Source organism: Chiloscyllium punctatum, chromosome 37 (assembly GCF_047496795.1).
Source record: "Chiloscyllium punctatum isolate Juve2018m chromosome 37, sChiPun1.3, whole genome shotgun sequence".
NCBI lineage: Eukaryota > Metazoa > Chordata > Chondrichthyes > Orectolobiformes > Hemiscylliidae > Chiloscyllium > Chiloscyllium punctatum.
The window spans coordinates 41,351,466-41,374,039 of NC_092775.1; the positions used below are offsets into that span (position 1 = coordinate 41,351,466).

At 37.9% G+C, this 22,574-nt stretch overlaps 1 protein-coding gene across 7 annotated transcripts in view; it reads right to left on the reverse strand.

Moving 5' to 3' along the window:
• Positions 1–583: 583 nt before the first annotated feature.
• The window catches only part of arfgap1 (ADP-ribosylation factor GTPase activating protein 1), a 43,236-nt gene continuing 21,245 nt past the window's right edge, over positions 584–22,574 (reverse strand). For 3 of the 7 annotated variants that reach the window (XM_072556648.1, XM_072556650.1, XM_072556649.1), the window contains 9 exons: positions 17,833–17,913; positions 17,618–17,729; positions 15,681–15,737; positions 15,281–15,313; positions 14,941–14,970; positions 10,904–10,960; positions 7,406–7,465; positions 4,543–4,610; positions 584–2,735 (listed from right to left, as the gene is read on the reverse strand). In XM_072556648.1, the coding sequence (XP_072412749.1) occupies positions 2,435–2,735; positions 4,543–4,610; positions 7,406–7,465; positions 10,904–10,960; positions 14,941–14,970; positions 15,281–15,313; positions 15,681–15,737; positions 17,618–17,729; positions 17,833–17,913 (799 nt within the window). In that variant the 3' untranslated portion in view covers positions 584–2,434. The remainder of the gene's footprint in view (positions 2,736–4,542; positions 4,611–7,405; positions 7,466–10,903; positions 10,961–14,940; positions 14,971–15,280; positions 15,314–15,680; positions 15,738–17,617; positions 17,730–17,832; positions 17,914–22,574) is intronic. The other 4 variants (XM_072556651.1, XM_072556653.1, XM_072556654.1 and 1 more) reach the window with 4 other exon arrangements.

Sequence of the window (22,574 nt, forward strand, 5' to 3'; positions counted from 1 at the left end):
TGAAGTAGCTTTCCTCAAATAATTTTTCTCACACATCAGCATTCATCACTGCATATAGCTCATACCACATAACAACCGCCGAGTCAACATCAATGCAATGTATTTCAGAGTTCCATTGTTATATAGGTTGCTACTTATGCAACTCAGTCACAATTGAAGATCAGATTTTCCAAGAAGCTCAGAGACAGGAGTAATTGCCATTTTGAAAAACATTCCTTGCTCAAACCCTTGGTGGTTTGGGAAATTTCATAAGCATAAACTCAAACTGAACAATAATAAAATTAATAATTCTAACGCACAGTGAATAGAAACTCCACTACTCAGTTTCAGAAGGAAAAAGGTTTGGCCATTGTTTACTCAGAGGCTGTTAAAGGAACAGAAATGTATTGGGTTTGGAGCAAAGGTCACTTTCAATACCCATAATGTCAACAAAGTGTGCATCATATTTACAAGCTGACGATGCTAAAATATAACTGATGAATCAGAAAGTACCCAATATTTTGTACTCGAAAGCAGAATACATTCACTTTGAAGAATCTTCACACATTGAATTCCAATTGTCACCACACCAAAAGTCATCATGTAAAGTACAGATTTTTAAACAGATAACTTTTATTTGTTTGCATTGGAGAAATAAATGGTTTAGAAAAAGTGCACCACCTATTGACCAAAGAGTGACAATATTAGAGGGCTGGAGCATTTTTGGCCAATGCAGAACTTCAGTCAATACAGTATCATAGGAACTGTTACATTAAACATGCACACAAACTCTCACACATACCAATACAATGAAGAACATAAATTCTGCTCCTGTAATAGTAAGTGATAGGTATATGTTGATCAGGCCTCAAGAAGTATCACTCCTGTTAGAGCATAAGAAATAAGTATGGGAGTGGGTCATGTGGCTCTTCAAGCCTGCTCCATCATTCAAGATGATCATAGCTAGTCCTGATGTTCATTACATTCACATTGAAAGTGTTCAAAAATTGGGATGTCAAAGTGAAAAGATTAAATTACAGAATGAAGTCTTAAAATAAACTGAATGTTAATAACTCTTCCCATGTAATTAAGAAAAAAGACAAACACTTTCACCTGCTTTATTGTCATACATCAACAAATAAGCGATCACACTCAAAAATGGGTGCAAAATAATTAGCAACGCAAGTTGCTATACAGAATTTGTAGATATTCATTCATGTCAGCAATCTTCCACGTTGGCTTTTATAACATAAAAGCTCAATAACCCCAAGCTACAGAATGAAAATACATTTTGAGCTTGTTTTCATGCTCAAAAATATTGCACAGATTTAATCAAAAAATCCAATACTGAAAGATCACTTATCCATATTATATCCACACTATATGCAACTGGAATGTTTCTTTTGGTGGGAGGAGGGGTGGAGAGATAGGTTTTGGAGGCAGAAGACCAGACAAGAAATGTCACTGCACTTATAAATCTAATACTTTAGAAAAATTAAAGCTGACAAACCAGAGGATGGATTTAATTTCTGAACATTAAACAAATAAAAGATTTTTATGTCACGTCATACATTTAGACTGGAAAAAGTTTCTGATCTAGTTTGATGCCAAAGGCCAGTAAAATTATCCACATTTTGTTTAAAATTGACATAATGGAGTACTCTCAGCCCCAGATGAATATTTAATAGACTCATTTATTCTTTCATCTCCTATTTTAGTGGTGTTAACCGATTGATGTTAGCAAGTGTTAAGATAGTAGATGACAGAATGTTATAATGAGCAATTTCAAGATTATATAGTCATTTGTAAGGCATGTAAAGTGAAGAAGAAGCAGAGTTAGTAATCAATTATGATTGGATTAGATTGGTCAAATGAATCATCTATAACCTTATTTCTATCATCTAGGGAAAACTATAATAAGTCACACTGAAAACACCAGTAATGAATTCGCAAATGCTACTTGCCCTGTACAATTGCACATAAAAGCTGAAGACAGACACAATATAGCACATGCAGTAAATGCTACGTTTGTTGTGTTTCTGAAAGAAAACCTGAGCTAAAATAATCGCTGCACTATTTAACTTTACATTTTTCTCCTTGATACCCTGCAGATTTCTAATGAATGTTTGTATGTGCAAAAAAAATTGTGGCAAATTAATGGAGAAATTATATTGTCTTAAAAAGAAAAATGTATATGTCATGTATTCAGTGTAAAAATGATACATTTAAATTCAAAGTATGCAAAGGGACAGTGTTCTGGTTACAATACTGATTGCTCATTGTAAAGTCTCCTTTTGTTGGTAAAATATGCATGTAACCAGCCTCTGAAATGGAAAATAGATTTATGAAACATTGATTCTTTATAGACAGAAATAGGAACTGGTTTATGACAGCAATGAAGCCAAGTAATGCAAAGTGAATTGCAGGTCCATTCAATTTCAGACACTTTCCCAAGCTACCAATTTTGATTGTCCCATCCATCATCCACAGTTCCTTCACTTTCTTTCTTCGGTGACTTTTTATTTTTGCTTTCCCCACCTGCTGCCCAATTATCATCCCAACTGTCCCAAGCATTGCTACCGTTTGCTTGTTTTTTCATGCTGTTCTCGGTGCCCCACGCATCATTATTTTTTTCACCTGATCCCCAAGCACCAGCATGAGATGGCATCTTCATCTTGGAACTCTCATCCTGATCAAAATTTTCCCAGAAATCATCTTCAAGTCCACTGTTCTGATAACTTTCTCCAACCGGGTGGCTGTAGTAAAGAGAAAACAACAGACTTCAGAAGTGATCAGGCATTTGAAAAATAACTTGTAATGCAAGCTGGACCTTGTACAAGATTTTCAATTTATGCACGAGATGGTGTATGCGCTTTTGCGCCACCAGACAAGACCACGAAATGTAATGTTACGATCTGACTAAAGACTAGTATTCATTTTTAAGTTGACAAATTGAGATCCCAGGTCACGTCTTACGTGTATAAAGTCACAAAATTCCACAGTTTTGAACAAAGAATGATAAACGACTTTACAAAAAGTTGTAGATTGTATTACTGTTCAAACTTGTATTCCAGCATCCAATTAGAGTAACCCTAAGATAATTATAAATAACAGACAAACCTGATTGAATACCCTATAGAACACACCGAATACCAAATGTTGTCAAGACAGATCCCACTCAGTGAGCCTAATTAGTGACATTATGCGACATCAAAATCTTACTGAAACTTTACAAGGGTTTCCAATTCTTCTCTTTCAAAGACCTAGCTTCAAATGCTCCCTCGAAAGCCACTCCGTCATGGAATTCCTCAACAAGTACTCACATTTGGATAACCCACCTTCCACTCCCGGGTCTACAAACCTGGATTTTGGAATCTGCACTCTAGGACTTACTCTCAGGCACAACTGTGGCTTTTCAGGGACAGCTAGCTTTACCAAGCCTCCAATACTGCTGCTGCTGAATTCTTCACTGCCCCATACCCCCCAAAACATTCTTCAAGGACTTACCTCACCCCTAACTCCAACACTTAGTTACACCTGCTGTCTCCAAAAACATCCCAGAGTCCCAAGTACTCTTGGGACATCTGAGTTCTAGTACACAGAACTGACCATCTTCTCAGCAGCACAACTTTAACAGCAGAATTTTTCTGCCTGAAAGCTGCAAGAAGCTCTGTCTCATTCTCCAAATGCCTCTGACACTTGAAGTATTCTTCAGTGATCCATGAACAGTTTTGTTTACCTACTGAAAGCCTTGCAATAAGATCTGCCCTTGCTCAAGCGTAGCAATCCCTTGGAACTCTGTGTACTCCGAATTTTACAAAATTTCAGAGTTTGCTGGCTTACACAGTAGGAATTGTATGCAAGAGAGAGTATTTGAGCACAGTTGCAATATCAATGCATTTAAAAAATGCCACACATCAACACTCCAATAAAGTTCTGTAGTTCTGTAACAGTTCAAAGATTCACCTAATTGAGTGAGGGTATCATATCTGTCCCATAGTTCTATCTCAGAAATAGAACAGGCTAGCCTTCCAACCAGTTACAAACCTGGATGCCCCTCTGCGATTACATGCAGTGGCATAAAACATAAATATAAAACACCATAAAACCCTTGATCTCATGACCCCAAAATTGCAAAGACATTTCCATATTTATTTTAAAGAAAAGATCAAGTTGTTGAACACAAAGCTAATTTATTTCTAGTCAGAACGAAATACTACACAAACCGGGCATGGCAAATTTTACCATAAATGAACACAACTTCAGTGTCATACCTAAACCTTCTCACTGAAGAATATTGCATACATTAGAATCTCCAACATATATTAAAAAAAATTGATTTGATAAATAGATGGGGGTGGCAAATCATCGACAGAAGGAAACAGTTCTAATAATTTCTATTTGGATCATAGGCATAATTGTCCAAAGAATAGAAGAGAACATAATTCTGTTAATGTATTAAACTTGTTATTTCTGGATCCATAATGATTCATTAAATTATTAAGTTCTACAAATGTGATGGTTTTATTTAAATTTATTTAAATGCATTCAGTTGCACATTACCTTTCAGAATCCTTATTGGTAAAGAAAGAACTGACATCTTGCCACCCTTTAACGGTCACTCCCTGCACCTATGAATGTTATTAAAATGCTTGAAACATCATTCCAGTATAAATTTAAAATCATATTTAATTATATACACAAATTTTAAAAAAAAGAATTGATGCTCTAACATCAGCTATTAGTCTTCTATTACTTAAACCTAGAAAATAAATATAGTTCCTCACAATGTTAACATTATCATACAATACTCAGTAAAGTATTAGAGAAGATTTGTAGCTCGGGTGCTCGTTGTTGTGGTTCTGTTCGCCGAGCTGGGAATTTGTCTTGCAAACGTTTCGTCCCCTGTCTAGGTGACATCCTCAGTGCTTGGGAGCCTCCTATGAAGCGCTTCTGTGCTATTTCCTCTGGCATTTATAGTAGCCACTATAAATGCCGGAGGAAACAGCACAGAAGCGCTTCATAGGAGGCTCCCAAGCACTGAGGATGTCACCTAGACAGGGGACGAAACGTTTGCAAGACAAATTCCCAACTCGGCGAACAGAACCACAACAAAGTATTAGAACTCAGGTTATAAACAGTTTAAATAGTCTAAACCTTTTCCTACATACTAAGTTGGGGAGACTCATGTAACAGTCCAATGAATTAAGTATTTGATCACTGAGGTATCAATATAATATCTAAATTTCATTCAATATACAATATTACAAAAAAAATATTAAATCAGAACATAATCCCAGAACCACACACATCTTAAGGCTAACCATGATTCAAGTTATCAAATCTTCCTCAGAACCAAACTTTAAAATTATGTGTTGGTTCTCTCTGCAACTTTAATAAATAAATCACTTTTCCACATAGACACTCACCGCATCAATTATCATTGATAGCAAAAAAGAGGAAAACACAAAATTAGTACAGAATCAAAAAGGTTTGCATGACCACTCTAAAGACAGACTTCATACCTGGCAACTGCGCAGCCAAGAAATGTATATACAATTCTGATGTGAACTGTAATGTTATCTAATTTTGCTTAATGGTTACATTAAATGTACACTGCAAGTCCAGAGGGAGTCTCAACCTATTTCACTCTGGTGTGAGGTTGGCCTCACTTCACATTTGTACAACAGGGTTGATCACAACTATGTTCAAGGGCAAAGAACTACACACAAGACTGAAATACCTAGTAGAAGAGTCACAGCACTCCATCCACTCCACCCAGGAATTCCTAAAACTCAAAAACACCAAAATAGAGGAAGACGAAACAATGATCTCATTCGACGTAACAGCACTGTTCACCTCCGTCAACATCGACCTGGCAAAGGAAACACCTACCACACTTTTAGAAGAGACCATCACACACACCCCAACCACCATCAATCACATTCCCAACGAAAACATCATGAAGCTAGTGGACCTGTGCCTCACCACCCACTTCATCTTCAACAACATAATCTACAAACAAACCAATGGCACACCCATGGGATCTCCGCTATCAGGATTCATAGCGGAAGTGGTAATGCAAAGACTAGAACAAACAGCCCTACCAACCATCAAACCAAAAGTCTGGGTCTGCTACGTAGATGACACCTTTGTCATCACAAAATGAAACAAGATAGAAGAGACATTTAACATAATCAACAACACCCTCACAGGCATAAAGTTCACCAAGGAGGAAGAAACCGACAACAAACTCGCATTCCTGGACGTCACAGTCGAAAGAACGGACATGCGTAAACAGAAAACTGACAAACACTGACCAAATACTTAACTACACCAGCAACCATCCCAACACACACAAATGAAGCTGTATCAGAACACTATTCCAACGAGCCACCTCACACTGCAGCACAGATGAACTTCGGAAAACAGAGGAGAACCACCTATACAACGTATTCAAGAAGAACGGATACTCAAAAAATACAGTCCGCAGATTCCTCAAGAACAAACCACAACAAGCAGACCAAACCCTAACCACCTTACCATACATCAAAGAAGTTTCAGAAATGACAGCCAGACTACGAAGACCCCTTGGAATCCTAGTAGCACACAAACCCACCAACACTCTCAGACAAAAACTAAAACTTAAAAGACCCAGTACAACCCATGGACAAAACCAACGTCGTCTACAAAATTCCATGCAAGGACTGTCACAAACACTAAGCAGGAAAAACGGGAAGTAAGTTAGCCACCAGGATACACGAACACCAGCTAGCCACAAAAAGACACGATCCTCTCTCCCTCGTAGCCCTACACACGGATGAAAAAAAAACCCACCATGTCGACTGGGACAACACATCTATCCTGGGACAGGCTAAGCAAAGACATGCCAGAGAATTCCTAGAGGCCTGGCACACCAACCACAATGCCATAAACTAACACATAGATCGAGATGCCATCTATCAACCCCTCAGAAAACGAACAGGAAATGACATCACCACAAACCCCAGGAACCCCATCCAGGAGAAAGATATAAATAGAAAGCAGGAGACAACAGCTTCGCTTCACTTGGAGGTCGCCACTGATGATGTTACCTAGCCAGGTAATGAAACGTCTGGATATCAAACCTACACTCTAAACCTCAACCTGAGCTACAAACCTTCACAAACCTTGCAAACTAATGCTGTTGCACATAAAATCTTTACAGTTTCTATTCCATTAGTGAGTTTCTCAGCTCAACTGACTGCTGTAGTTTTAAGAACTTGTTTTTTTTCCCCATCTTATAAAATTTAGTTTTATACTGATCCAGGAAGGCAGTGTGAATCATTGTTTTTTCAACAATGTGGCCTTTAATCTGTTCTAGCATCAGTTGCACAGTATATGAAGGCTGGCTTTGAGACTTGACCAGCTGCATCTTTCTTCATACCTTATTAGCAATGTGTGACACACCAATGGATACATCATCTAAAAATTTCCCATCTTTCACCTGTATATATAAAAATGCCTACAATTAAAAATAAAGGCAGTTTTGAGAGTTACACAACAATTTACAGAAACACCTTTATCGATGAAAAATAGAAGAGTGCATATATCCAAACATTTTCTAGGTGATGATAAATATCGAGATCAAGAGGTGGGAATATAATAAAACTATTGGTGATTTTAAGAAAGGATAGTGACCGAGACATCATCAGAAATAAATAGACATTGCACCAAAAGGAAGTGTGTCAATGTCTGACCATTTAGTTGAGCTCTGAAGAAAAAAGGGAAGCATAAAAGGTCAGCAAAATATTTCAAAGCATGGGGTTTCGGAGCTAACAATGTTTTGTAAGTGGTGGAGTGATATCTAAAGATCAGAGGCAGACACAATGAAGTTGCCATTAAAGAATAACATATTTTTAACAAACTAATATACATCTCTATTTGTCAATCATTTGACTTAAAAGTTTCAAAGTGCCACATACGAATATGGACAAAGTGGTAGAGAGAGGAGGAACAATCAGTTGAATAGTTTGTAAGCAGTATTTGTCTCAATTGTGACATAAGATTTAAAAGAACAACCAGTTGGGAAAGATATTAGAAAATCAGAAGCAGCAATGGAATTGCATCCCACCTTAAGTCAGTGCCTTCAGGCAGAGTACAGAAAGTTAGAATGCTTTCAATAACAACACTTATTCTTCCTTTTTGAAGGAAGATACATGAAATCATTAGGTAATTAATCTGCTAAACAAAACATAAAAAGAGCAAAAATGAAATTATTAGCTATATCAGATGTTACTATTAGCACAAATACTAGGCTAAAATAGCGACTTCACCACTCTCTTCATACAATGCGACCTGCAGGCAGTCAGTTCTTGGGATATACATCTACAGAAGCAGAACACACCCAAAATCTGGTTTGGTTTCTATGGTGACTGATAATAAAGGTGAATGGCCACTGAACGTATTGGCTAATTACATTAAATGTCTAGGCTAATGTGATTTCCATGCTACCTGGCTGTACACTGAAACAATTTAAACAGACAACTTAACAAGTAATATTATGGCACCAGTTAGACTCAAAGCAGTCCACAGTAACATTTGATAAGGTACCACATAAAAGACTCACGACAAAGATAATGGCAGATTCAAATTAAGGGAGATGTGGCGAAAGGAATGGAGGAATTCTTGAGGGTAGATTGCAAAGAATGAAGATCAAATAGAAGTCTTTGCATTGAAGAGATATGCTGAACAGTATTCTACTGGGATCAGTTTCAACCCTGCTGTTATGTTTTGCACATGTGAAAAAACATACTCAGAGGCAGACTGAAAATTGTTTATTCTAATGTGTGGACAAGAGGATGTGACAAATGAAGAAAAGCATTATCAAGACTGGAACAGTCCATAAAAGTAGAATAAGCACATACAGTTCAACACAGAAATAGTTAGAAGTAACAGCCTTTGGAATCAGAAGTGAAAGAAACACATTTCAAATAGTAAGATTTTAATTGTACAGGAATAAAAGAGGATCATATCTACATACGTATATCCCAGGTGGCAAAGCAAGACTAAAAATAAAACTTTTTTTGTTGTATATAGAAGCACAGGATGTAGGAATGATGAAGCAATGTTGAACTTGAATATTCAGACTTCAATTACTTGGAACACTGTGCACAATTTCGGACATCCCATTATAGGACAGAAATCAAAGTAGAAACATCGGCAACTACCAGTAAAATGGACTGTCTTTGATGTGCATTCTAATATATATGGAATATTAAAACACTAATTGCCAAAGGAATATGACAACAAAATGTACAATTAAACATCAATAAAACCATTAAAAATCATCCACAGGTATTTGCACGCAATATAGACCAATAAGCATAAAGAAGAGTGGAATTCATTATTTCTGAAAGTAGTATTACTTATTAGCTTCAAGTATCCTTATAGGAATGAAACACGCACCCAAGTAGCATGGAATGAGGCTTTAAACATTTAACTAAAAACAGAATACAAATGCCAAAACTGTTCAAAACTAAATGCCTCAAACAAAAATACCACAAAGATAAATATTAAAAGCAATGGTACCTTTAGAAATTTGATTCTCTAAAATTCAATATCATTACCATAAAATGAAAAATACTTTACGGCTAATAAGTTATAAAATGTAACACACAGATAAATAATCTGCACAATTTCAATACAAACAATGGGTCAGCTTTTACTGTAAAGATATCCCTGCTGTTTATGGATAAATGGTACATTGACTTCAGATTAAAGCAAATATTCACAGCCACACCACAGTTAGTAGCACTCTCACCTCGGTCAGCAGGATGTCAATTCATATCCCATACATAGTTTGACCACAAAAATCAAGTCAGAAGTCACAGGACAACAGGTTATAGTCCAACAAGTTTATTTGAAATCACAAGCTATTGGAGCACCGATCGACTGTCAGGTGAAGACCGGTTGGTCTATAATCTACTGTCGTGAGACATCTGCCTTTGTCCACCACAGTCCAACACAGGCACCTCTACATCATGGCTACCAGAAAAATCAAGAGTGCATAATTGAGGGAGTGTTGCATTTTTGGAGGTGCTATCTTTTGACATTTCACCAAGGTAGTGTCTGCCTCTCCAGGTGAGCATAAAGGTTTTCATGGTAATATTTCTAAGAGCAGAAGGGCTGTCTTCTGTATCCAGGCCAGTATTTAACCCTCAATCTGCATCACAAAAGCAGATTATCTGCTCATTATCATCCTGGTGTTTGGAGGAGTTTTGGGGTGTGTGCAAAGTGGCAGCTCAGTTTCCTGCAATGGCTATGAAACACTTTGAATTTCATGACTGGCATACATTGAATGAGGAGAGGCTACTGATATTTGCAGAGTGGCCATAAATTAAACTCACTGCAAATATTTAGGATTAGTAATTAATATACTATTTTTAGTTATGCGCTTTAATCACCAGAAATCAAATTTCTATGGCACTGCAAATTAAATAATTTTTTTTTCTTACTTGCTGGTGAAGAATATTCAGGTGTTGCCAGAATGCAACTGGAGGTCCAGCTGAACAGTTATCCAGGAGTTACAGAAGAATGAATGTTTTAGTACAGTAACATTTCCTGGGCAATAATTAAATTTGAGTGATCAAAACCCTGTGAATTTTGACTTCAAAGGGACTTCTGAGGGGTCTAGAAGCAACTCAATTTCCTGGTCAATTCTCATGGCGTTGACTGCATGAGGTATTCTGCATAGTCCTAATGCACAACTCCAGCAACACAGTGATCATTGAAATATCTGGGCCAACTGGCTGCAGAAAATTGTCTGCCAACCAATTACATCCTCTTGATTGGGAAAACGATTGCCCAAAACTTAAGTAGTAAGTTTTTAAGTACATTAGTGCACTGATAATAATTTTGAGCTCCTCAAGCAGGGTTACATTACCTTGTCCTGAGCAGGTTTAATGACGTTCTCATTAATTGTTTGACTTAATTCTGTAGCCTATTTAAAAACAAGAAAGAATTCATCAGTACTGAAATGAATGCATCGTAAATTTATTCCAATCAGAGAAGCAAATAGCTTAAGGATACACATGCTTCAGCTTGAACCACAATACATGCAGACAAGACACAAGGACAATGTCAACAAAACAGGCTTGCATGACATAGCAATCAAGGTTTCAGTCAAACATCTATTTCAATATTGCATGAATCCAATCTAATGCATGATACACAAGCAGGACACAGTCCTGTTTTTAAGTTCAGTCAGGCATATAGTTTAAGCTGAGTTCGAATTCTAAAGGTCTCTCCCAAGTAACTATTAAAGAGATCCATGCTGCAGTATTTTAAGAGTTTTTAATGTCCTGTGCCCTGCTTAGGATTTATGTTCAAAATTTCATTTTCAGTACAGAAAAACTTTAATATAAAGAGCTAAATTCAACTTTCATGGGGGTGCAAAACAGACAAGAGCAAATCAACCACATGCACTGCTGAAAAAGAAGTTGAGTCGAGGGTATGGAAGGTGGCCAATTCATAACCACTGGTTTTCTACTTCTACCAAAGCAGAATTTTACCTCCAAGGCACAAAATAAAATTTTACTGGATAGCCTCCAAACTCATTTCGAAAAAAGATTGTTGACCAGTTAGCTAAATTTCCACTGTAGAAGAGAATTTTCTGCGCTAGTATGTAATCACATTTGTAAGCCATTAACTTTTACAATTACTTAGACTCTGTGACCTTTGAAGCTTTCTATCTAAATCAGTAATAAAACTATAATAAAGCTATAAAGGTCTTCCACAAAGGCAGGAAAGATTGTGTGTGTCTGGAAAACAATGTTAGTATGATTTTGTTTACAGAAATATTTCAATTTTAAAAGGCTTTATTGGCTATATTACACAAGTTTGTGAGATTTCCTGCTTGTATACAAAGCTGGACTTGAAGCACAAAGGATTACCAACAAACATAAATGCAACGCGGAGACTGAGCTGTTAGTATACCTGCATGGTGATGACATGAAAAGGATCTGATGTCTGACTTGGTCAAATAGCCCGCCATAACTCAGAATCCAAACCAACACTAAGTGCGGCTAACAACGCTGAGACCCAAATTTTTTTCCCAAAAACATCTATCAGTGGTTTCAGGACAGAAACCACTTATGTAAAACAAATTTAAAATATTATGGATTCTGGAGTTCTGAAATAAAACTAGAATGCTGCAGAAGCTCAGCAGGTCTGGCAGGTTCCATGGAGAAAAGGAACAGAATTAGTGTTTTTTCATGCAGAGGGTGGTACGTATATGGAATGAGCTGCCAGAGGATGTGGTGGAGGCTGGTACAATTGCAACATTTAAGAGGCATTTGGATGGGTATATGAATAGGAAGGGTTTGTAGGGATATGGGCCAGGTGCTGGCAGGTGGGATTAGATTGGGCTGGGATATTTGGTCGGCATGGACGGGTTGGACCGAAGGGTCGGTTTCCATGCTGTACATCTCTATGACCCTTCTTCAGAACTGGAAAAGTGGAAAATGATGTTGTTCCACATAGTTTACCCAACCACTTTCTACAATGTAAAACAATATACATTTTCAACCTCTCTCTTCTGTCATAATAGACTCGAAAGGTTAACGCTATTTCTCTTTCTACAGATACCGCCAGATCTACTGAGTTTCACCAGCACTTTGTTTTTAAAACAATACGTGAACTTGGTTCAATACTTTTACTTACTTAGAGTCAGAGTCAGAGACGTACAACATGGAAACAGACCCTTCGATCCAACCCATCCATGCGGACCAGATATCCCAACCCAATCTAGTCCCACCTGCCAGCACCCGGTCCATATCCCTCCAAACCCTTCCTATTCATATACCCATCCAAATGCCTCTTAAATGTTGCAATTGTACCAGCCTCCACCACTTCACGCAGAGGATGGTGCGTGCGTGGAATGAGCGGCCAGAGGAAAAGGTTGCCCCTTTTATATCTTTCCCCTCTCACCCTAAACCTATGCCCTCTAGTTCTGGACTCCCCAACCCCAGGGAAAAGACTTTGTCTATACATCCTATCCATACCCCTCATAATTTTGTAAACCTCAATAAGGTCACCCCTCAGCCTCTGATGCTCCAGGGAAAACAGCCCCAGCCTGTTCAGCCTCTCCCTATAGCTCAAATCCTCCAACCTTGGCAACATCCTTGTAAATCTTTTCTGAACTCTTTCAAGTTTCACAACATCTTTCCAATAGGAAGGAGACCAGAATTGCACACAATATTCCAATGGTTGCCTAACCAGTGTCCTGTACAGCCGCAACATGACCTCCCAACTCCTGTACTCAATACTCTGACCAATAAAGGAAAATATACCAAACGCCTTCTTCACTATCCTATCTACCTGCGACTCCACTTTCAAGGAGCTATGAACCTGCACTCCCAGGTCTCTTTGTTCAGCAACACTCCCTAGGACCTTACCATTAAGTGTATAAGTCCTGCTAAGATTTGCTTGCCCAAAATGCAGCGCCTCGCATTTATCGGAATTAAACTCTATCTGCCACAGATCCTGTTGTAATCTGAGGTAACCCTCTTCGCTGTCCACTACACCTTCAAGTTTGGTGTCATCTGCAAACTTACTAACTGTACCTCTTATGCTCGCATCCAAATCATTTATGTAAATGACAAAAAGTACAGGACCCAGCACCAATCCTTGTGGCACTCCACTGGTCACGGGCCACCAGTCTGAAAAACAACCCTCCATCACCACTCTCTGTCTTCTACCTTTGAGCCAGTTCTGTATTCAAATGGCTAGTTCTCCCTGTATTCCGTCAGATCTAACCTTGCTAATCAGTCTCCCATGGGGAACCTTGTCGAACGCCTTACTGAAGTCCATATAAATCACATCTACTGCTCTGCCCTCAAACTTCTTTGTTACTTCTTCAAAAAACTCAATCAAGTTGTGAGACATGATTTCCCACGCACAAATCCATGCTGACTATCCCTAATCAGTCCCTGCCTTTCCAAATACATGTACATCCTGTCCCTCAGGATTCCCTCCAACAACTTGTCCACCACTGAGGTCAGGCTCACTGGTCTATAGTTCCCTGGCTTGTCTTTACCGCCCTTCTTAAACAGTGGCACCACGTTAGCCAACCTCCAATCTCCTGGCACCTCACCTGTGACAACCAATGATATAAATATCTCAGCAAGAGGTCGAGCAATCCCTTCTCTGGCTTCCCACAGAGTTCTCGGGTACACCTGATCAGGTCCTGGGGATTTATCCACCTTTAACCGTTTCAAGACATCCAGCATTTCCTCCTCTGTAATCTGGACATTTTGCAAGATGTCACCATCTATTTCCCTACAGTCTATATCTTCCATATCCTTTTCTACAGTAAATACTGATGCAAAATATTCATTTAGTATCACCCCCATTTTCTGTGGCTCCACACAAAGGTCACCTTGCTGATCTTTGAGGGGCCCTATTCTCTCCCTGGTTACCCTTTTGTCCTTAATATATTTGGATTCTCCTTTGGATTCTCTATAATTCTATTTGCCAAAGCTATCTCATGTCCCCTTTTTGTCCTCCTGATATCCTGATGCATAAAAGCTGACCTCTACTACCAGCTGATATGAAGTTGGAATAAAATTGAAGTTGAAGGGAAAAGAGAAAAATTAATGGAGTCCTTTAAACCATGACAAAATATCATTACAATGATAACACTAGTGGTACCTTCAGACAATTTCTGGACTGCTAAATGGAAGAGGTAAACCACAGCTCAGCAACAACTTAAAAGTTCCAATCATGCATTTAAAACACTTGATAAACACTCATTACTTGTGCAGACAAACTTATGATTCAAAGCAAATGCCTAAAATTTAAGTAATCACATAAAATCAAAGTGATGTTGATCAAAATAAAAAGGAGGATATTGATGCTGCACATTGAACGAACACTGTTGCTAGTAAACAATCTATCGTGCTTGGAAAACGAACACTTTACCGGCTCAGACTGCTGCTTGTAGCCCCAAACCTTTATCCAGCAAGAAAGCAATAAGGACAGAACAACCACTTTTAGCAATTCAAAAATTCCCAATATTATTCCTCATTACCAAGGCGCCACTCTGCCCCAAACCAAAACAAGATTATTTAATATGCATTCAATGCTGTAAATATGAATTGCATTTGAAAAGCTGGTTAATCTGGAGTGGAAAATCTAAATTCCAGTCCTTTGATTGTTCTGCCAAAGCCTGTTATTTTGGGTGCTAAACTATCTCAGCCACATCTGACAGTAGTTGACATACAGAGTATGGAACAACATGGAAGAAAGGAAAAAAAGGTACCTTTTGTGTTGCCTGATTTCCAAGTTTCACTGCCTGGTGAGCAAAATAATGATTAATTTCACCCACATATCTTCAGTACTTTTCATCATTAATCTTCTTTTAACATTACTCCCCTTCAATATACAAACTTGTCAAAAAAAAAACACATTGAAAAAGCCTTAATTAAACAAAGAATGTTTTGGTGCCTGACTTTTGCATTTTTTATACACACACTGCTTACAAAAATGTAGATGAAGAAGCGCTTAGACTTTTGATTTTCTCTTTAACATCAACTATTAAATTAACAACATATGAAAGGTTCAGCAAACATCAGTAACAAAATAAAAATGCATTACTGCATTTACCCAATTGAAAATCTGTTTCTGGATATAAAAGCAGAAATTGCAACAGTGCTACTTACACCTTCTTTTGCAGCTGATGCAAACTTAGTGGCCCCAACAGTAAAAGTGCTCCAGCCCTGTAAAATAGTGAATATATACTAAATTAATTAAGGCCATTCATTAGATTTTGATTTCTGAGATGGATTTGAATTTCCAAATTTAATAATGGACAATAGTTCAGAAATTTGGTAATGCGAAGCTTTGAACAACTGAACTTCTAAATCATATTGACCATTTTTCTGTTCTCTTCCCACAAGCTCCAGTCAAGCTGACCATAGGTCAAGTAGCTAAGCAGTGTTTGCAAATAACTACGAGAGAAGATTCCATACATTCATATGGACAGATCAAAGGGCTTGAGCACTGGGCTAAAGTTTGAAAACTTAAACATACCCATTTATATGCATGGCTAGAAATTCAAGTTAGTATTCATAGATTTCAAAATAAGGTTACCAAAAATGAAAACTTTATATTAGTTAAAAAACAAAAGGTTAGCAGAAAAATTACCCAGGTATTGATGTTGAGACCAAAAGAGAAAATGCTGGAAAATCTCAGCAGGTCTGGCAGCATCTGTAAGGAGAGAAAAGAGCTGACGTTTCGAGTCTAACTGACCCTTTGTCAAAGCTTTGACAAAGGGTCAGTTAGACTCGAAACGTCAGCTCTTTTCTCTACTTATAGATGCTGCTAGACCTGCTGAGATTTTCCAGCATTTTCTCTTTTGGGTTCAGATTCCAGCATCTGCAGTAATTTCCTTTTACTGATCTTGAGATCCTTACTATACATTGCAAATGTATTAGCAGATCTGCCAAAATTAGAGTAGACCTGTGACAGCACATTCATAAGCCAGAAAGACTTGAATATAAAGTCCAGACTGACATTTCAGCGTAGCACTAAAGAAGTTCTGAAGGGCAATTGATCATTCACCACCTTGTCTTATGTGACTAGTGTTTTTGCTTATAAAAAAATTACTATAATTCATTGATGAGAAGGAAGTTTGAAAGAAGCATTTGGCAGTTTTATCTTTTTTAAACATGATATTGCTCCAAAATGTCACCAAGTTTGCAATGTGGGACTCCTGAGCTGGAGCTGGTTTGTGCTGACCACTTTGTTTCTTTTTATTCCCTCTCTGTTTTCACTTTTTTTTTTCTTTTTAACCTCCTATCCTCTGCGATGTCTGGGCTGAAAGCCAGCATGGACCCAGACTTGAGGGGGGAGTCCACCACAGGCTGGTTGGAAGGCCTGTTATTCTGAACTCCTATTTCTTTATTTTTCTAATTTTGTTTTCACATAAGAATACCTTGGTACCCAAGATAGCACCCTAAGTAGAGACTTGTAAACTTTTCATTGTCCTCATGCAAGTACGTGACAATAAAGATAATTCTTGCTTAGTGATAATTAGAATCATTTATTATATGGTCAGGTATCATAGCCTCTTAAGGCTAGAAAATCTAACTGTCATAAGCAAGCATGAGGTAAGAATGACATTTAGTTAAACAATGTGCCCCATATGTTCTTAAAACTACAAAGCCTAAATAGTATTACTGCAATTTCCAGCTAACAGTCAGAAATTGTCACATTAACAATCATAAGGAACATTTGTGATGCCAGTGTAACTACATTTTTTACATTGACTATTCAAAGAATATTACAACACTTTATTTGAAAATCAATATACAGAACAAAAATCTTATGTCTCAAAGTAAATTGTTAAAGCCAGCATAAAATCAATTTTCCTCAATAAACAGAGTTAAGTAATTTGTACTATAAGTACAGAGTTCAGATAACAGGTACAAGGTTACTCCCAAACCTTTATCACAAGATAAAATATACTTGAAAACAGTGTCACTTGGTGGTCACGCATAATTAAAATTAGGTATTAACTAGTAGTCCAAAAAAAAGGTCTCCCATGAGAGTTCTGAAGTAAAACCATAACTATAACAAATCCAAGATTATTTCATACCGAATAAAGAGAAGTCATGGCATTGTTGAGAAAATCATCTTCCTTTTTCTGAGGAGATGGACTGTTTCCAAATCCAACGTAACGATTATCCTGACTACCAAATCCTCCGCCACTTTAAAGAATGAAAGGAAATTAATCATCACTCCATCAACTGAAAAACAACTAAAGGAAACAAAATACATCACAGATACCTGGATAGAAATGTAAAATTTTACCTTTGATAGGAATTATCATCGTTGAGCCAGTCCTCAAACATTTTATCAGTGGATGATCCAGGAGCTTGGTTAGGTCTGGAACTACCAAAGAAAATATATAATACAATAAATGGAGAAAAAAAAAGTATCTGTAACAGTGACATATCGATATAATAAAGTGGTACATGATGATTCCTCAATGCTTTTTTAGCTTGAAACACAAGAATGTAAAGCTTTCAACAAGGTTCTGCATGGTAGATTAATTAGTAAAGTTAGGTCACATGGGATTCAGACTCAGCTTGTTAATTGGATACATATTGGCTCAACAGCAGGAAACAGCGATGTTGCACAGGGATTGGTGCTGGGTCCTCTTATTTGCCATTTATACAAATGAGTTGGACGACAATATAGAAGGCATGGTTAGTAAATTTACGGGTGACACCAAAATTGGTGGTATAGTAAATAGTGAAGAAGGTTTTCTAAGATTATAAAAAAGTGAACTTGATCAACCGGGTCAATAGGCTGAAAAATGGCAGATGAATTTCAATCCGGATAACTGAGAGGTATAGCAATTTGGTACAAAAAAAAAGGGTAGGGCTTATACAATTAATGGTAGGGCCTTGACTAGTGTTGTAGAACAGAGGGAACTTCGGGATTCAGGTACATAATTCTTTCCACAGGGTGGTGAAAAAGGTGTTTGATATGCTTGCCTTCACTGCTTCGTTCCTTGAGTATAGGAGTTGGGAAATCATGTTGAGGTTGTACAGGACATTGGCAAGGCATCTTCTGAAATACTGCCTCAGTTCTGGTCAGGAGAAAGTGAGGACTGCAGATCAGAGCTGAAAATGTGTTGCTGGAAAAGCGCAGCAGGTCAGGCAGCATCCAAGGAACAGGAGAATCGACGTTTCGGGCGTCAATTCTCCTGTTCCTTGGATGCTGCCTGACCTGCTGCGCTTTTCCAGCAACACATTTTCAGCTCAATTCTGGTCACCCAGTTATAGGAAGGATATTAGCAATGTGGAGAGGGTTCAGAAGAGATTTACCAGAATATTTCTGGGTATGGAAGGTTTGAGTTATAAAGAAAGTCCGGGTAGACTGGGTCTTTTCTCACTGAAATGTCGGAGGTTGAGAGGCAAACGGATAGAAGTTTATAAAATAATGAGGGGTAAAGATAGAGTAAATGGTAGTTGTCTTTTCCCTAGGAGATTTTAAGACCAAGGGGACACGTTTTTAAAGTGAGAGGAAAGAGATTTTAAAAAGATCCGAGGACAAATTGGGTAAACAGAGTGGTGCGTATGTGGAATGAACATCCTGAGGAAATGATGGATGGGAGTACAATTACAACGTTTTAAAGACATTTGAATAAGTATATGAATAGCAAAGGATTGGGGTGATATGGGCCAGGTGCAGGCAGGTGTGTCTAGCTTAGTTTGAGATTATGTTCTGCATGGATCGGTTGGACCGAAGGGTTTGTTTCCGAGTTGTATGAGTCTATGACTTTAAAATGGTTCCATGTTGAAAAGGCAAATAACAAGACTACATATGCATTTTATAATGGGACAGCACAGTGGCTCAATGAATAGCACTGTTGCTTCACAGCGCCAGTACCCGGGTTCGATTCCAACTTTGGGTAGCTGTCTGTGTGGAGTTTGCACATTCTCCCAGTGTCTGCATGGGTTTCTTCTGGGTGCTCCGGTTTCCTCCCACAATCCAAAGATGTGCAGCTTAGGTGAATTGGCCATGCTAAATTCTCCATAACGTCCAGGGATGTGTGGATTAGGTGCAATAGTCAGGGGCAAATATAAAGTAATAGGGTAGGGAAATGGGTCTGGGTGGGTTACTCTTCAGAGGGTCGGTGTGAACTTGTTGGCCAAATGGCTTCTTGCCATGCTGTAGGGATTCTATGATGTTAACATATAGTTGTAGCATTATTGTTGATAGCCTGCTCATGTTTTAATCTATTTACATGAAGATTTGCAGAATGCCATAATCTGTGCATCATAGTTCAACTAAAACATCAAACATCAAAATTAAGCAATCACAGAAGTAATAAAAGACAATAAGACTAGTCGTCAATTTTTGCAAAAAAATCAAACTTGATCCAAGCAGAAGAGAAGCCAAGTTGCTGCTAAAGTGAACAAAGCATTCAATAAGCAGCTGAACTCAACTGATCATGCAACTTGGCTAGATCACACTCCTGCAGGAAATACCCAAGTGGTGCAAATGAAGGTCCATGAATCATCCACTAGACAATGTGGAGTCACTCCCCAACAGAGGGCCACATATAATCAATATTCAAATGGAATCAATTATTGAAATACATACTCCTGTTTAAATTTTAGTATTATTAATAGGGAAAAATATAGTACAGTGGAAGTTTTATATTTGCAGCTGTAAACTTAAAGGAATGCAATGCCTCACCTCAAAAAGTTAAATTGAAATTCTGTTAAATCTTCAGACATTTAAATTTAATATCCTTCAGTCTGTTACAATTACTTAATCTTATTTGCACAGAAAAACTAAATATCTTCAGTCCTTAGTTTTCTCTTCAGTTTACTATGTCACCAGTTTTATTGAAATTTTATGATCTCCAAAATTTTTCCTTTATATTAAAATGCTTGATGGAATATTTAATCTAATTAGTTACAAAGTTCACTTTCTGTGAGACAGACCTCATTATTGAAAATGTTAAAAAGCATCAGTTCCAATAATTTGATCCTATCAGTTTCAGAATGCATCCATTAACCTTGAGGCACTTCACCTTCATATAATCACAGAGGTCAAATACAAATAATAGGCTCTCTTTCCAAAACAAATTCATGGCTCTCCCATCACAACATTGAATTGCGTCTTTAACAAATTCAGACTTTTAAACTAATTACACCTGGAAAACACTCTGCATGAAGGAATGCTTCCACAATATCAATCATAAAGACGTCTTTTTCCAGTTCTTACCCACAGTCTTCATCCTGCAACTATAGTTCAACTTGCAATAGGAGTCTTAATCAATTTTTTCTTCCATACCAAAACATGGATACTTCTAATTTTTTTCCCTTTTGACTACCTCTTGCACTCTTTATTTAACAAATCAACTGCTGCTGAAACCACTCAATCCTCAAATTGCATAGAACCAATACTTACACCTCTTCAGTCAAACTGGTGAGTCAACACATCTAGATAGCTTTTTATCTTGGATTTTCCCCAAAAACATTTTTTGCTCCATTTCAGGTACAATTCCTGCTTCTTGCATTTAATGGCATAACTGAAGGTTTTCACAATCAACTTTCAAATCTCCTTCCTTGTTAAATCTGCCTGCTCTTTTGTGCAGTACAGACAGTGAAAATGTGTTTGTATTGCTCCTCTCAACAATTTAATTCTATCTTTATTAATTCATGACTAAACAGTGCAGATGTGAAAACGTCTGCCATATACTAAATTTACCCATCGACTGACAAATCTAGTCAGACCATATCATGCATTCGGCTCCTTCAGTCTTCTTCCAAAACTGTTCAATAATCCAGGATCATTGTATATTGCAGATACAACTACTAGCTTTTTCTCTCCACTGCCAATTGTCTCCTTAAATCTCTCTTCAATGTATCCTCCACACTCAACCCCTAAACTTAAGCACTTTTGCCTTTACTGATTTGCCCACCAAGCCAAGCTTCTCCCAAAGATCCTGCCTGCCTCAGCCCAGTGCATACATTGGTTCTCAGTTTCTCTCATTTCATTTCATGGTTCAAGTTAATTTTAATTATGGAAGCTACCTTCAGCATTCTTGACTGTTCAAATTAAATTACTGACAACACAACTCTCCCTCCTGATTCACATTAGTTCTTATTTCCTCCCTTTCTCCGATCACTGTCTCAAATAGAACCACAGTGTTCACAATGTTGGCAACCTATTTCGTTCTGATAGAAGTAATAGCCAAGGACTGAATAGGGATATTCAGCATGGATTTGTGCGAAGAAAGTCATGTCTCTCAATTTTGATTTGAGTGTTTTTGAAGGAGTAATCAAGAAAATAGATAAAGGCAAAGTAGTAGACATTGTCTACATGACTTTAGCAAATTCTTCAACAAACTTCCACATAGTAGACTGGTTAACAATGTGAGATCACGTGGAATTCAGGGAGAGCAAGACTACAAAAATTGACTTGATGGTAGAAGACAGAGGGTGATGGTAGAGGGTTGTTGTTCAGACTGGAGGCCCATGACCAGTGGTGTGCTGCAAGGTTTGGTGCTGGGACCACCATAGTTTGTCATTTATATAGATGATTTGGATGTGAATATAGGTATGGTTAGTAAATTTGCAGATGACACCAAAATTGGTGGTATAGTTGACAGTGAAGAAGGTTATCTCATAGTGCAATGGGACCTTGATCACTGGACCAACGGGCCAAGGAATGGAAGATGGAGTTTAATTCAGATAAGTGCGAGGTGTTGCATATTGGTCAGACAAACCAGGGCAGGACTGTCACAGTTAATGGTAGGGACCTGTGGAGTGTTGTCAGAGAGATCTAGGCGGTGAAGGTACATAGTTCCTTGAAAGTGCAGTCAGGGTAGAGAAGATAGTGTTGGTATGTTTGACACGCTTGTCTTCATCAATCAGAACATTGAGTACAGGAGTTGGAACATCGTATTACAGCTGTACAAGACATTGGTGAGGCCACTTTTGTGAAGTACTATATACAATTCTGGTGACCCTGCTACAGGGAGGATGATGGTATTAAACTGGAAAGGGTGCAAAAACAATTTACAAAGA